General features: G+C 19.0%; 2 protein-coding genes and 1 non-coding gene across 4 annotated transcripts in view; 1 reads left to right on the top strand and 2 right to left on the bottom strand.

The window, feature by feature from the left end:
- Window positions 1-9,265, top strand: part of LOC107993262 (fatty-acid amide hydrolase 2-B) — a 22,827-nt gene extending 13,562 nt beyond the window's left edge. Inside the window, exons 5-10 of the mRNA XM_062083331.1 lie at window positions 3,443-3,554; window positions 7,296-7,582; window positions 7,680-7,760; window positions 7,876-8,040; window positions 8,503-8,685; window positions 8,769-9,265. Coding sequence (XP_061939315.1) covers window positions 3,443-3,554; window positions 7,296-7,582; window positions 7,680-7,760; window positions 7,876-8,040; window positions 8,503-8,685; window positions 8,769-8,855 — 915 coding nt within the window. The 3' untranslated portion in view covers window positions 8,856-9,265. The remainder of the gene's footprint in view (window positions 1-3,442; window positions 3,555-7,295; window positions 7,583-7,679; window positions 7,761-7,875; window positions 8,041-8,502; window positions 8,686-8,768) is intronic.
- Window positions 7,153-16,442, bottom strand: part of LOC107993278 (myosin heavy chain 95F) — a 23,080-nt gene continuing 13,790 nt past the window's right edge. The window contains exons 8-19 of one of the 2 annotated variants that reach the window (XM_062083330.1): window positions 16,232-16,389; window positions 16,002-16,166; window positions 15,682-15,905; window positions 15,243-15,434; window positions 14,179-15,162; window positions 13,768-13,907; window positions 13,471-13,512; window positions 10,874-10,991; window positions 10,654-10,771; window positions 10,365-10,577; window positions 9,968-10,081; window positions 7,153-7,331 (exon numbers count right to left, since the gene is read on the bottom strand). In XM_062083330.1, the coding sequence (XP_061939314.1) occupies window positions 7,315-7,331; window positions 9,968-10,081; window positions 10,365-10,577; window positions 10,654-10,771; window positions 10,874-10,991; window positions 13,471-13,512; window positions 13,768-13,907; window positions 14,179-15,162; window positions 15,243-15,434; window positions 15,682-15,905; window positions 16,002-16,166; window positions 16,232-16,389 (2,485 nt within the window). In that variant the 3' untranslated portion in view covers window positions 7,153-7,314. Of the gene's footprint in view, window positions 7,332-9,229; window positions 10,082-10,364; window positions 10,578-10,653; window positions 10,772-10,873; window positions 10,992-13,470; window positions 13,513-13,767; window positions 13,908-14,178; window positions 15,163-15,242; window positions 15,435-15,681; window positions 15,906-16,001; window positions 16,167-16,231; window positions 16,390-16,442 lie in introns of those variants that run through there. The other variant, XM_062083329.1, reaches the window with a different exon arrangement.
- LOC114576910 (U2 spliceosomal RNA) lies at window positions 13,962-14,083 on the bottom strand. The gene has a single exon (XR_003696445.1). It is a non-coding gene; the product is annotated as a U2 spliceosomal RNA (small nuclear RNA).

Below are 16,442 nucleotides of genomic sequence, written 5' to 3'. Positions count from 1 at the left end.
TATTATTTAGGCAATACTTTTAGGAAAATATCATCTATTTATTTTATTTCATTATATCTTTAAAATGATATTTATATATTATAACAATTCATTTTTTGTTATCTTGAACCTATAAAATTTAATTTAAAATTTAAATCTTTAATACATATCAATTATAATAGAAATTTTATAAATAAATATATATACTTCTTCTATTTAATTTTTTATTTTTTTTTTAAATAATAAAATAATAAAATAACAATAATAATAATACTGATTATCTTTTACTTATTAATTTTTATTTTATTTATTTATTATTAATAAAAACGCTACATTTACAAGTTTGTTATATTAGATTTAATGATAAATTGTAATTTTATATTTTTTAAACTGTTATAGATTTACATAAATAATTATTTTTAAAATAAATAAGAATAGAAAATTTTCATACATATAAAGGAGACTAGGAAGATACATAGAGAAGTTTGATATATTTTTATATTTCTCATATTAAAAGTAAAAGAGAAGTCTATATGCTTCACTATAGATTGTTCTGTAGATCACGTACATTATAATTGTATAATATAACATAATATAATATTTTAAACAAATTTAATAATCTAAAACTATTTTATTAAAAAAGTTATATTTTTGTTTAAAAAATGTATGTTTTACATAAGATTTTTATCATCATATTTTTATATTGTATGATGATGATTTTTATGAAATATCATTAGTTTTACGTGAAACTATATTTATTATTACATATATGTATCAATTCTTAGTGCTTTCAATTTAAGATTAAATATTGTTAGAATTAATATTTTAAAATTCCATATTTTGATAGATATGATTGATAGGTATGATAGGTATAATTAAATAAAAATGATAAAAATATAGTTTTATATTCAAATTTTATAACATTATAATATCCATATTTCATAATATACAAATATTTACAAACGAAAAACAAAAATCATTTTCAAAATATTTATTAATTTCAGTAAATTTTAATTATGATCTTGTTATGTTGTATATATATATATATATGCTAATATTATGAAGAACCTACGAAAGTGAAGATGCAATTTGCATTTATTATAATTTCTTATATTCACATTCGAAACAAACTTTCTAAAAAAAAGCATTGAATTTAATGTCAATTTCATATTATAAAATTTATATGAAATAAATTGTTTTTATGTTTCACTTAATGCATCAATATTTTTAAATCTTGTGGGAAATATGCTTGTATATGAATTATGATTACAATTTTAAAATTTTCATAAAAATTTTATTATGTAATAAATTGTTTTGTATCGATACTGTGAATTCTTATATTTTATATATATATATATAACTGTATTTTTAATTCAGTTTTTTTTTTTGAATCAGAAAAATATTTACAGAAATTATTTTGTAAAATTTTTAAATGTCATATGATAAATGATATATTTTTTTCAGATTAAGAAAATTTATAAAATTTATAAAATATATTACATAAATTTGTAAGATTTATAATTATATTATTAAGTATATAAATATTTTAGAATTTTAATTCAATAGATAATATCATAATTCCAATTTTTTAATCGGTTTCAATTTTATCTTTTATTTCTTTCAAAATTGTGATTTTTTTTTTTCAATGATTTCCAGTCTATGTCATGAGATATTAAAAACTCATTTTTATCTAAATATTTTTTTAGATATATGTAAATAATATGTGATATATGTAAGATATATATCAAGCAAGAAATCAATAGTTTCAAGTGATGTTTCAAATATGATAACTTTTTTAAAATTAATATCTTAAATTGTTTTAAGAAATTAAAAAGATTAATTTACTAGATAACATGTAAAAAAAAAATTTTAATTTATCGGAATCACAAAAAAAAAAATAATGAAAATCGTTTTTAACAACTTTTTATCTAATGAAAAAATATATTTTAAATATTTCTTTTAGTTATATAGTATATGCTATAAAATTTATTAAAATTGATTATGAATATAGAAACAAGCAATAAAGCATCAAAAGTGTAAAAAACTTGAAATTTTTTTTCTAATAAAAAACTGCAATTTTCATTTTTAATCATTACTTAATCGTAAAAAATATTTTTCAACGAAATATTTAATATTATATAAACTATAATTATTGATTTATTCATATAAAATTTGATTTTTTATATATTATATAATATTGTTTTATATAATATTATACAATATTAATTATATAATATTGATGTTATATAATTTTTTATATAATATTATATATTATATAATATTGTTTTTTTTTTGAATTATATTATAAAATGTTTATCTATTCAAAATCGACTTTTTGTCCCATATTTGAAATAGAAAATTTTTAATATTTTTAATATTTTTAATATTTTTAATATTTTATTTATTTAATATTTTATATTTCATGTAATATAAAACTAAATAGTCAAAAAATTTTTTCAAATTAATATATTTAATAAATTAATTTTTTTTTGATATATTGAAAAATATCATTCTTCTCTAAATAAAAGAATGAAAGTGCAAAGTAGAAATTCAGCTTAAAGAAAAAATTATATAATAATCTTGCTTCTTTAATAAAAAACATAAGTCAAAAATTTAATTTGAACTAAAATAAAATTAAATAAAAATCTTTTTGCAACTTTTTGATTTGCAATTTTACAAAAATAAAAATACTATTTTTAAACTTTTTGTTTTCATTTCATTATTCTATATTTATAATTAATTTAAATTTTATCATATGTATTCATAATTAAATAAATACATTTTTAATTTAATAATACATTATTATTACTATCATTTTTCATATTTCTCGATTTCTTAAATATATTTTCTGAGTAATTTTTATTTTACTCTACTTTAATTTTTTGCAACTTATTTTATCATTTTCAAAGATTTAGCGAATATTTCATTTTTTGTAATATGGCATTTTAAAAATTGGAATTAAACGTATTTAATTCATTTTCTAATTTTAAGAATCAATAAATTTCCATATGTTGAAATATTTATTTATTAAATATATTTTAATATATTTACTTAATACTGTTATTTAAAACTATAATTTACTTTGAATAATATATAATGAATAATAATACAAATAAAATATTTTATCTTTTGATACAAATAATGACAAAAAGAGCTGTTGTATAGCTCTTATGAATATCCAAGAACTATTAATTATCTCTTGCTAACTAATTAATATGATATATATATATGCGATTATTAATTAATAATTATTTACAAATAAAGATTTAAATTCAGGATTTTTTATTTGTCAAAATTTTAATTCCTTCTTCGAAATGATGAGAAAAAAATTTTTTAGCATATTATATTGATTATTTATAATTTATAACTTGTAAATTTTGTTAATAATATTAATTCAACTCTATCAAAATATCTGAAACTATTAACTTTTGCATTTAAAATATATATTATTTACATTTTATAGGCCGCATTACTTGGTGCAGGAGCATCACTAATTGGACTTGGTTCGGATATAGCTGGTTCCATAAGAATACCATCTCTCTTCTGTGGTATTTTTGGTCATAAGCCTACTGCAGGTACTATAGTTAAAGTTTGTGATAATGTACTGTTATGTATAACTGTTATAATAATAACATTTATATTGAATAATTTTATTGTTATTTATTTAATTAAATAAAATTTATTTAATTTATTTAATAAAGTTTATATTAAACAAATGTAATATATTAAATGTAAAAAAAAAAGAATTAGAATCAAATCCCAATTTTTCACTTGTCGAGTAATTGAATTAAATTATTCAAGATTGAACGGCAATTCTTTTTTTTCTTTATATAATCGTACTTAATAAAATGCTGATGTATATTTAAATATTTAATTTTATGAATTTATTATTTATAATTTTTATTGATTGGAAGTAAATAAAAACATTTAGGTTTAATAAATAAATTTTCATTACAATTTAATCTATCATTAATATTTATCATTAATATTTAAAATAGTTATAAATATTAATATTTAATAAAATGATAAATATTTACTGCAAAGAGAAATATATATATTTATATATATATTTAGTGAAAAGCAAGATTCAATATAAATTTTCATGTACATATTAGATTTCAATGAGAAATTATATATACATATATATGTATATGTATATATTGAATATTATAGTTTATTTATAAATAATAATAATAGTTTGTGATATAATATCTTAAATATAATTTTATTAATTTTTTATAAAAAAATATTTGTTATATTCAACATTTTTTTCGTCTTCAACTTATTCGTGCTCGGTTGGCTACATGTAGTTAATGCTATTGTTGTAATTTGATTAGATTACATTTGATTAGATTGTTTTATAATTAATCAGTATTTTTTGTTAATAACTTATTAATATATTTTAATATTAATATATTTTTAATGAAAGCCTTTTTTTTTGCAAAAAAAAATGTTATTTGTAATTACTTCAAAAATCTTCAATCTGATATCTGATAAAAATCTTCTTTCTGAATATTAATATAAACGGAATATAAACGGATGTTTCTGAATATTTTTGGATCGTTCTGTGTATATAATTTCTTATTCAAATTTTTAGAAAGAAAAATATATATGATTATTTTTTCTTTTTTCAACATTATTATTAGATGTGATTTTTTTTTTTTACTTTTTCTTTATATATATTAATGAAGAAATTAAATAATGTAAGATAAAGCAAATTTTTAAATTAAATAAATTGTTTAATTTATTAAATATTGTATAATTTCTAGGAAAAATTATATTATATATAAATAAAATACATAAAGACTTTTATAATTATTATTATTATAATTATAATTATAATTATTAAATTATTATTATTATAATTATTAAATTATTATTATTATAATTATTAAATTATTATTATTATAATTATTAAATTATTATTATTATAATTATTAAATTATTATTATTATAATTATTAAATATATATTTTTTAATATTAACTACACTCATTACGTCATTCTTTTTTATGTAGAATTTCTTTCTTACATAATGAATCTATTTATATATTTTTTTACGCAATTTTAATTAATATATTTTATATGATTCTTTTTTTTTCATTTTCATTATTGATATTATAATTACTAGTATTATAAAATATAAATATCAAGATTACATATCAATATATTTTCTTAATATAATATTTTTTTATATGAGATAGAAAAAAGTTTTAATAACGATCATAATAAGTGATTTCCAAAATTCGTAATATCGATTATTAGTTAATGTACTCAATTGATTTTTAAATATCTTTCGATATCATTTTTACGAAAATGAAGCGTTTTAATTTAATTATTTTTGATTTCCATTTTATTTAGGACCATAAAATCTTTTTGATTTTATTTGTACCTAATTATGAATTTTGAATCACATTGTATTTAGGATTTTTGGAAACTCTAACATTAACATGTATATATATTTGTATATATATTTAGAAGATTATTCCAAGTAAAAAATATAGTATGTATAGATTGATTTTTATTTGTTCCCGAAACAAGAAATGATATGAATAAGAAATCAAACGAAGTATTTAATTTTTAATAATCATTTGAAACTGTATTTTATATTAATTTGTATTGACATATAAATAGACGTTTTTAAATCGCTAAATTTATTTCTTTTTTGCACGATTTTTTATATAAGATTATATGAAATCGCATAAAATTAAAAATTTGTTGCCTCAATATTTTTTAATTAATAACAAATATTAAAAAACAAAGTATTAAAAATGATCTTATTAATATTTAATAAATTTTATGGAAAATATACTTATTTAACACTTATTTTGAATAATTTATATAAACAAAGTCAATATTAATCAATGTAAAAAAATAATTATAAAGAAATAATTACTATTAAGAGTTAAATAATTAAAATGCATTCTTACTTATGAAATCATGTAGATTATTTTATCTTTTTTATTTTGAAAATGAAAACGAAACAATCTATATATAATATATAATATTATATATATATATATATTATATAATATTTGTTATATTGTTATATAATGTATAATATTTTTTGATCAAAATAATTTCTTAAATATATTAAAGTTTTTTATTTTTGATTTGACTCATATAATGATGTATGTTATTTTAGTATTGTATCTTTAAAATAATTTTTTTTTATAAATTTTTAATTCACTATTTCTTTTAAAAAATTATGAAAAATCTATGGCACTTGCAACAACAGTTAAAAAGCAAATATCTATCGAAATTGCAAATTATATAATTATCGTATCGTATAATTTGAACTAATAATTAAATATTATTAAATATTATATTAATTAATAATTAAATATTATATTAATACTTAAATATTATTAAATATTATTTTTTAATTTTTTATTAATATTTAAAGAACATTATCTATAATAGAGTACAAAAAAAAATTGTTATTGAAAATAAACATTTTATGAATTTTTCGTCTACATTTTTCGTCAAATTTTATACAGTAGAATTAAATAATTATACAAAATTTATAATATTAATTTATATACATATTTTTGTTGATAATAAACAATTTATATAAACGAGCAACAAATTTAAAAAAATTTTAAATAATAGCTACATTAGACTATTTTATAGACGAATTCCGCTAACATAATCTGTTCAGAGATAAAAACAAAGTAAAATATATATATAAATGTATAAATGTAAATAAATGTATATCATTTATTTTTAATAATGAATTGAATGAATATTAGTAATGAAATAAATAAATTTTAATTTAATCATTTATTTTTAATAATGAATTGAAATATTAGTAATGAAATAAATAAATTTTAAATATTAATTCTACATATTTAAAATTTAAATGGTTGAAATTATGTAACATATAGTCAGTTTTTGTTACATTATGATTTGAAATTTTTCGAATTTTTGAAATTTTTCAAAATAAAATATAAAATAAACTGATTTTACATAAAATTACAATCTATCACACGCATTCTATTTTATTATTTCAATAGTTAAAGATGTCATAAATTCCTTAGTTTTATTAAATAACTGAATTTTACAAAAAAAAATAATAAATGCATATGAATTTCATATTATTGCATATGTTTCCACAAAATATATAAAAAATACGCAAATTAATTAATGTATTAGAAATTTAAAAAAAATTAGATTTCCTATTTAAATTTTGTTTTATTATCAATTTTATTATCATATATATTTTATAAAAAAATGCATGTAATAATACGTAATAAAAAACGTAATCTTATATTCTTTCAATAATATATGTATATATATGCGATTCTTCATCCATAGGTATTGTTTCTACCGCTGGTCATTTGCCTTCGGTCACTGGAAATATCAATTACATGTTAGTGATGGGACCAATGACAAGATATGCGGAAGATCTTAATTTGATGATGAATGTGTTAACTTCCAAATGCGAAAAACCTTTACGTTCGTATGATTCCATTGAATTAAAAAATCTAAAAGTTTTTTATTTAGATAGCTTTCCTGATATAAAATCATCTTCAATGGAAATAACTGAGGTAGTCTATAAAGCTTCACAATATTTAATAAACAAGGGTGCCATTGTGCAAAGAGTAATTATTTCATAATAATTTTATAATAATTTGATTCTAAAATAATCAAAAAATATTTAAAAATTTTTAACTTTAAATAATTACATTTGTATCATAGTTTCCAAAAGACAAGCTGAAAAATATATTATATATGACATTGTCTTTATTTTCTGAATTAAAAGAATTTAATCTACTAGAGGTAATAATTATTATAATATATTAATATATAATATATTAATAATAAATGAATATATTTTTATTATTTGCATGTTTTAAATTTTTTGAAAATTATTTGTAATTTATTTTTTTTTTAGGGAAGAAATTCAATTCTTGAAATGGGAAAGTCAATAATAGGATTATCATCGTTTACACAAACATGTTGTCTTATACAAATGTTCATAGATAAAAATGCATTTATGTCAGTTTCAAAGAAACAATATTATATTAATGCTACAAAAGAACTCACTCGAGAAATGAATGTATGAAATGAATTAATTATTCATTCAATGATCTGTAATTTAGAAATAATTATACATATAATTATACATATAATTATACATATATTTATACATACATGTATAAAAGTCTTAATTTTATTATAAAAATGTTTTGTTTATGAAAAGGAATATAAAGATATTTACTTTTATTTTAATTCTATTATTATATCTTTTCAAAAAATATTTAATTAATTAAATAAAAAAAGTTGCTTCAAAAGATCTTAACTAATTAATATTTTTATCTACTAATATTTTTATTTATTTTTTCAATTATATTTAGATATGTCTTTTTGTTTGTATTATTATTCTGTGAAATAATAATTATGATAATTATAATACTAATAATCATAAATATAAATAGACTTTTAGAAAATCTCACAGTATATACTTATATCTATATTTGTTATATTGTATCAATCTAAATTTTTTTTATGTTATTTACAGGATATATTAAAAGATAATGGAATATTAATATGTCCGTCCTATTTTCGTACAGCATCTTTTCTGCAAACAATGATTTTTGAAATAAATAATTGCATATATAGTTCATTAGCAAATATAACGGGTTTACCTTCAACACATATACCAATGGGTATGGATAAAAATAGATTACCAATCGGATTTCAAGTAATTAATAAATTAATCTCATTTTCTAATATGTTTTTTTAGAATTTTTATTTTTATAAAATTTATGTTTAATTTTGTTTCAGATAATATCTGCAGCTAATCAAGATTATCTTTGTCTACTAATTGCCAAAGAATTTGAACAAGTATATGGTGGTTGGATTTCTCATTGATAGACTTTTTTTTATTCTTCATCGTTATGAATATTTTGTTATGAAATAAGTATTATTTATCAATAGGTTGCAGATATTTATATAAATAAAAACTATATATATTATAGAGAATAAATAATAATAAAACAGGATTTATGAAAAAAATTCTTTGAAATTAATAAAAATTAAAAAATAATAAAAAAAATTTATATATAAATATATGTAAATAAATATTTTTTATTTACATATTTTACATTTATTAATTTATATATATTATATGCTCAATTTATATTATTTTTTTAACATAGCTTATTTATATAAACGTTTGTAATTTAATTATCAAAAATTGTAAACAATGTTAATGTAATAAAAGAAGTAAAAATGTAAAAAAGAAGTGAAACAAATAGATATTTATTGATAAATGTAATTAATTGATACATATTGTTTATTTGTAAACATTTTCCTTTAATTTCACAATTTGTGTTAAATATCTTATCTTTTTCAACAAACAAATAAAATTATTTATATTATAGCTATATGAAGATAGTTTCTTCAGTAATGATTTATATTAATTAAAGGAGTCAAAATATTATATATTACATTATAAAATGTAAAAGAGTTTTATATATTAAAAGTTTATTGTTTTCACAATAAATTTTAATATGATAAGTTAATTTCATTAAATAAATCGAAATATCATTTAAAAAAAAAAAGAATAAATTTCAAATTTAATATCTTCCTTTGAAATCGTAATTTTTTAATTACAAAATATTCAATATGAATTCATATTGATTTTAAATATTGAATTTATTATATTAGAAATAACTATAGTTACTATGTGCACAGCATATTGTACATTTACCAATCTATAGATCCATCTCATATTTGTCATTTTATATTTTCCATGAAAAATTATAATCAATAACAATCAATAACAATATGAATCTATCTTATCGTGATTTACAAAGTATTGCCTTTATTAATGTAATGAAAAAGGCACACATTTTAAGGCACTGTGCTCTGAATTCATTTTCAATATAAAAATTCATAAAATCTATATAAAAAACTACTTTTACTTGTTCAAATATAATAGTCTCATTTCTTACGATCACATGAAGGCACATAAGATTTACCTCCATGTTTTTCCCATTCACGATTAAATTCATGTTCCAAAACTTCTGCACCGCGTTTCCTAGTTAATCCAGTTTCGTCTAGACTCAATTCGCACATTTGCATATCATCAATACCTTTACAAAAAATATTTTTCAATAATATTTCAATAAATATTAATTAACATAATAAATATATATGATTATTAATTTTATTTAATAATCTAATTAAATCTAATTTTGAAAGCAAGTTATAAATTAAATTTATAATAAAAATATATTGCAATGATTTTAATTATTATAAATAATTGATCAAAATATTATATATGGATTAAATTAAATTATCTTATTTTTTGCTCTAAATTATAAAGTAGATAAGAATAAATAAAAATCAATTAAAAATGAATATTTAGAATTATACCTGCTACCAACAAAATTGGTGCTTTGTCTGGATGAAGTTCCATTTGTCTAGCAACATATTGACCATCGAAATGAGCATACCACCATCCTCGTTTACCAGGTGTATGTGAGTCTTGCTGACCTGTTACAGTTGGTCGTATAAAAGGAATTCTAAAATATCGTTGCGAAGATTCGACTATGCATTGTTTCGTTTGAGATCTTGGTGTTTTTGCAGCTGAAAAATATTAGAATATATTAATATAATATGTTCTATTTAAATAATATGCTTCTTATATAAATTTAAATTTTACCAGCTTCCATGATAGATTTTGGTGCCCTTTCATTTTCATCCATGATTGTTCGTCTACGATTTCTTGCTTTCCATGCATGATAAACTTTTAATCGTCGATGGAATTCATGACGACAAGCCTATAAAAAATTATATTATAGCATTATATTAAAATTATATTATACCATTCTTTTTACATTTATTTTATTAAATAAGATAATTTCAGATGTATGTAATTTTACCTCTAATAATTCGATATCGCAGGATGTATTTATTGCATCTCGTAGTTCCGAATACTTCCATTTAGATAAATCATATTTTTTATTAGTCAAAACTACTTGATTACGTATTTGCTCCGATCTATTGTGTCAAAAAAAATTAATAGAGATGAAAAATCGATAGAGATGAAATATATTAGTTTAGTTTATATATATATGTACTAAAAATGTATATATATATATGTATATATATTAAAAAAATTTATACAATTTATAATATATTTATATAAATGTTAAGTATTTAAAATAATTTTCCTATAATGTAATATAAATGTAATATTTAATATAATATAGCTTCAATACACATATAATATACACATATATATAATATTTATACAATATGATTTTAATATATTTATATAGAATATTTCTATGAAAATATTTGTTTATTTTATTTTAATAAATGATCTTTCAAAAATGAATTATAATATAACGTAATTTGTCAAAATTTTGTAAATATAATTATGATTCATTTTTTCTCTATGATGAAAATTTTTATAAATTTTTTTACAAATTTCATGAATGTAAATATACAATACAATTTAATTCTAAATTCTTAATTGTATAATTGTATATCAAAAATTCTTAATGTTTTTTGTGGATGTTACAATTGCATGTTAATTGTGTTTTTAAAAAATAAATATATTTTTATTTCAATACTATTAGGTATGTAAATAAGTTCTTTCCTTTTTTTTTCCAAATTCAAGATTTTATTACATAAGACAGGTACAAGATTACGTCTCAAAGTATTCATCTTCATTCTTTTTTCCCTAATAAGTAAGTATAAATTCCATTTCTGGAAAATGATGACTGCTTGCTGGCTATGAAGTTATCAATACATTTTTCGAATTTCTTCTTTCGAATTGAAATACTTTCGCGTCAATTAGTATTACAAACTTTGAAAAATATGATAGTCACACGGAGCCAGGTTTATGAGAGAGTATGCCGCATATGGCAAAATTTCTCATTTCAACGCATAAATTATGTTCTAAATATGGCCGATTTGCATTATCGTGCTACAAAATCATGTATCTTGTTTTTTGTCCAGTAAATGGCCATTTCTGCTCTAGCTGATCATTTAAATTGATTAATTGATTTTGATAGGCAGTTATTGTTCTTCCATGTGAAAATTGATAATGATAAAGCAGTTCATAATGATTTCTCGAAAATCTGACATAGACAGCAAAATTTTTTTGCAATAAGTTCGATTTTGCTATTGAAGTTGGCGGTTTCCCAGAATTAATCCATGATTTCGCTTGGGATTGTTATATAAGATTTTTCATCGCTAGTAATAATTTTGTGCAGAAAACTTTTTCTTTTAAAAGAAAAAGAGTAAAAGAAAAAGTAAAAGAAAGGCAACAGAAAGCTCGAGTCTGTTTTTCTTATTCATTTCGTTTAATTCATATGGGACTAATAATTTCTGAATTTTACTCAATTATTTCAATCGAATACTGCTTGTTTGATTCTAATTTTTCTGCCAATCTTTTTCCGGTCGGATTTTCATTGATTAATTTCTCTAATTTACCGTCATCAAACTTTCTCGATTGAACGATTGTCGTCTTTCAAATTAAAATTTTTGGCTTTAAATCTTTGATATAATCATTTGCATATTTTGTAAGATACAGTGTTTTTTTCCAGCTATATAAATCATTTTAATAGCTTCAACAGCTAATTTCCTAAATTAAAATGCCAAAAATAAGCAGTGATGCTTTTCACACGCCATATGGCTTGAAATTGTTGCATTGAACTGGAAATTCTTAGAGCGCTCATTATGACTCTTCTTAAAAACAAAAAAACACTTTTTCAAAGGGCACCACAAATGGGAAGTAATTCGAAATCAGTCAAAAGTTATGATCGTAGAAAAAAGATAAAGAAACTTATTTGCACACCAGGAATAGAATTATCTTTGTCTCTGATTCTCTTTTCTGACTCTATAAATCTAAATGATTTATTTATGCGTAATCAAAATTTATATAAAATTTATTATTTTGATAATTTTGTTTTTATTTTTTATAATTGTTATAAATATAATAAACTTTTTCAGATTAAATGGAATTGCTTTTTATTATTTGATAAATAAAATTTATATTTAAAAAAATCTTTTTATAATTTATCTTTTTAAACTTATTTTATATGTAATTTGAATCTTATAACTTATTTGATATTTTTGTAGAATAAAAATATTGCATTATAAATTATTCATAATTCATATTGTATATATTTTAAATTAAAAAGAAGTTTAATTTAAATTTAAATTTTAAATTAGAAATTTAAATTTAGAATATAATATATTTCTCTTAAATCTTTTTTATAAATCGAGAAAATTATGAATATTTTATTTCGAAATAAATAAATAAATAATAAAAAACAAATAAATATTATTTAAATAAAAAATATTATTATTCTATAAGCAATAAAATTCAAATATCGTTAATATTGCAAAAAATAAATATTAGTAAATTAAAATAAAATTATCTACTAAAATTATCTACTAAAATAAAATTATAATAAATTATTAAATATTAGTTTTGCAGTAAATATTTCAATGAATGTTACATTACCTTATTAGCCTGTTGTTTGATGGTATTCGTACATCGGAACCACTATATGTACATATTTAAAAAATAAAATTTTATTTAAATATGTTATATTAAATAATATTAAAATTTTATCGTTTAAAAAAATTCTTCGAGTTATATTTTATTTTAGCTATTTTAAATAATTAAATAATTTATTATTAATTCATTTATTATCAGTTTAGATTATTTTTTTGAATTATAAATCAAAGAAAAACAAAGAAAAATGATGAAATAAATTTTAAATATTAAAATTGACAAAAATAATTCGAGATATAATACCTTCGTACAGGTGGTGGAGAATCTTCAACTTGTCCGTTTGATTCTTGAGCTAATCTTACTGCTAATTCGTGATCTCTTCTTTCCTGTTCCAATAATTCGCGATATTTACTTTCTTCCATTGCTTCTTTTTCTATCTGCGCCTTCAAAACAAATTATAAAATACATTTGTATACAATATTATTACAATTAATGTTATTTATTCCGGCCGGTTCGAAAAATCAAATAATATTTTAACTTTATGATAGGGAACGTATCAAATATTAACTGACAAGAACAAATATTATATTTAATCTTAGCCATAAGACCAAGAAGAATAATTACTATTGATTATTAGAAGAATTCTTTAAATTACCAAATATGCGAAAAAAATTATCTTATAAAAAAATAAATGATAAAATAAGATATATGTACTTGAAGAATTGCAGCAGTTTTTTTATCTTCTTCTTCTTGTTTTCTTTTTTGCTCTTCTTCTATCTTTCTTCTTATTTCAATTTCATGTTTTTTTCTTCTATTTTCTTCATCTTCTTTTTTTTTTCTTTCTTCTTCTTCTTTTTTCTGCTTTTCAATTTCTAATTCCTGTTGAATTTTTCTTAATCTTGCTTGTTCCTCAGCAATTTTTTGTTGTTTAACATTATCTTGTAATAATGCCATTTGTTTGTTTACTTGATTTACTAAATTCGTATATAAATTATCAATTTCCATTGATTTCATTTTTTCACTGACTTTAATCTTTTTAATCACTTCATCCAAATTGTATTGCAATCTTTTTATGTCATTCATATATTGTTCATGATTTTTTAATTGCTTAGATGTTTCTTCCATACCTTTTAATTGTGTTTTTAAGTTTTCAATTTTTCGAATTCCCTTTATGCGAGGACGATGTTGCTTTTTAGCTATATACATTCTTACTGTTTTTTGTAAAATAATTAAATGCTGTCTTCGATAGATAATTTTGTTTTTCAATTTGATCACGGATAATGCACAAAATTGCATTTTGTTCCATCGAGATTTAACCAACCATTTCTTTACGTTAGCTACTAATTTCCTTAAATTCTCAGGATCTGATTTCATAATTTTATCGAATTCAGCAAATTTTCCAGGTTTAAAAAATACTCTGGTAATTCCAAATTTAAAATCTTTCTTATTTAATTTTAAACTATGAAGTAATGCTTCACAAAAAAATCTAGGTTCTAATTTGGCTAATTCTGGCGGAAGATAAGTTTTGTACATATTGTACAATTCTTGAAATGGGACTCTACTAGGATAACCGTGTTCCATAAGTTCTAAGACAGATGTCATTCCAGAACAACGAAGTTGACCCAAAATACTATTTCCATCAAATTGATAAGCCACCATTTCATTATTTGGTTTTATACATCGAATAAAATTCGTACCCTATAGAAAAATTTAATTTATGATTTAATTTTTTCCATGAAAAACATAATATTAAAACAAATAATTTAAACACTTTTTACATTGTTTTTTAATTTATCCATGAGTTCCCCAAGTTGTGTTTTGAATTTACTGCCAACACTGATGAATGTAAGTTTTCCTTTCTGACGAGAATTATTAGCAAATTGTGTTCTGAGAAATTTATTATTACTTTCTTGAATCAATGCTTCTAAAGAAGCATGTAGAGCATCATTGTTTTTCTCTATGAATTGATTCTGAAAAAGAAAAAAAAAATTGTTTAGAGTTTTTAAAGAATAAAAAATTAAAACATATTGAAAAAAATATAATGTATATGTATATTATATTTACATAAATATATATGTATATATGTATATTTATAATAATAGTAAATATATATGTATATTTAAAATATGTATATTATATTAGTGATAAAAATATTTTCTAAATAATAATATGTATTTAGTGCAGAATTAAAGAATTTTATAATAGAAATTATAATACCGTTTGATAACAAACACCACCAGCATAATGACGAATTACAAATCCTTCATCATCACGTAATTCTCTATGAGCTTTCAAACGAGAAGTTCGCGGTAAAGTTATTCTAAAATGACCATTCCAGACACGATGAACCTCACTAGTAAAATGTGCAAAACTATGAGTTGGTAATTTTGATTCTTCATCTAAGAGGCTAAAAATTCCCATGTTTTTTGATTCAATTAAATCTAAAAATTAAGAAATACAGAAAATATTATTTTATTATTAATATATTATAACATAATCTTAAGATTATAAAATGATAAAATAATGATTATATTTACCAATGCAATCTTGATTATCTACATAAGATATCTTTGGAACATTAAGTGATTCTCTTGCATAAAGATCTTGCTCATATTTTAAAATTCTTTCGTTAAAAAATTGTTGTAATTTTTCATTACAATAATTTATGCAGAATTGTTCAAAACTATTAACTTTAAAGTATTCTGTAAAAAAATAATAATGCACAATAAATTATGATTATAAAATAAAAATTATAATATATACATACCAAATCCTGCAATATCCAAAACACCAATATAATAACTTGAAGCTTTAAAAGGAATACTCTTATTGATACGAGCTACAATATGATCAAATAATTTACTATAAATAGCTTTAGCCAAAGCATCCCTGGCATTATTAGCTTCGTAAACTTTCAATGGTACCCTTAATATTGAATTATTATAATTAAATTTTTATTATATTTCTTTTTTTATATT

Source organism: Apis cerana, linkage group LG12 (assembly GCF_029169275.1).
Source record: "Apis cerana isolate GH-2021 linkage group LG12, AcerK_1.0, whole genome shotgun sequence".
NCBI classification, from domain to species: Eukaryota; Metazoa; Arthropoda; class Insecta; order Hymenoptera; family Apidae; genus Apis; species Apis cerana.
This window is presented reverse-complemented; position numbering and strand designations above follow the sequence as displayed.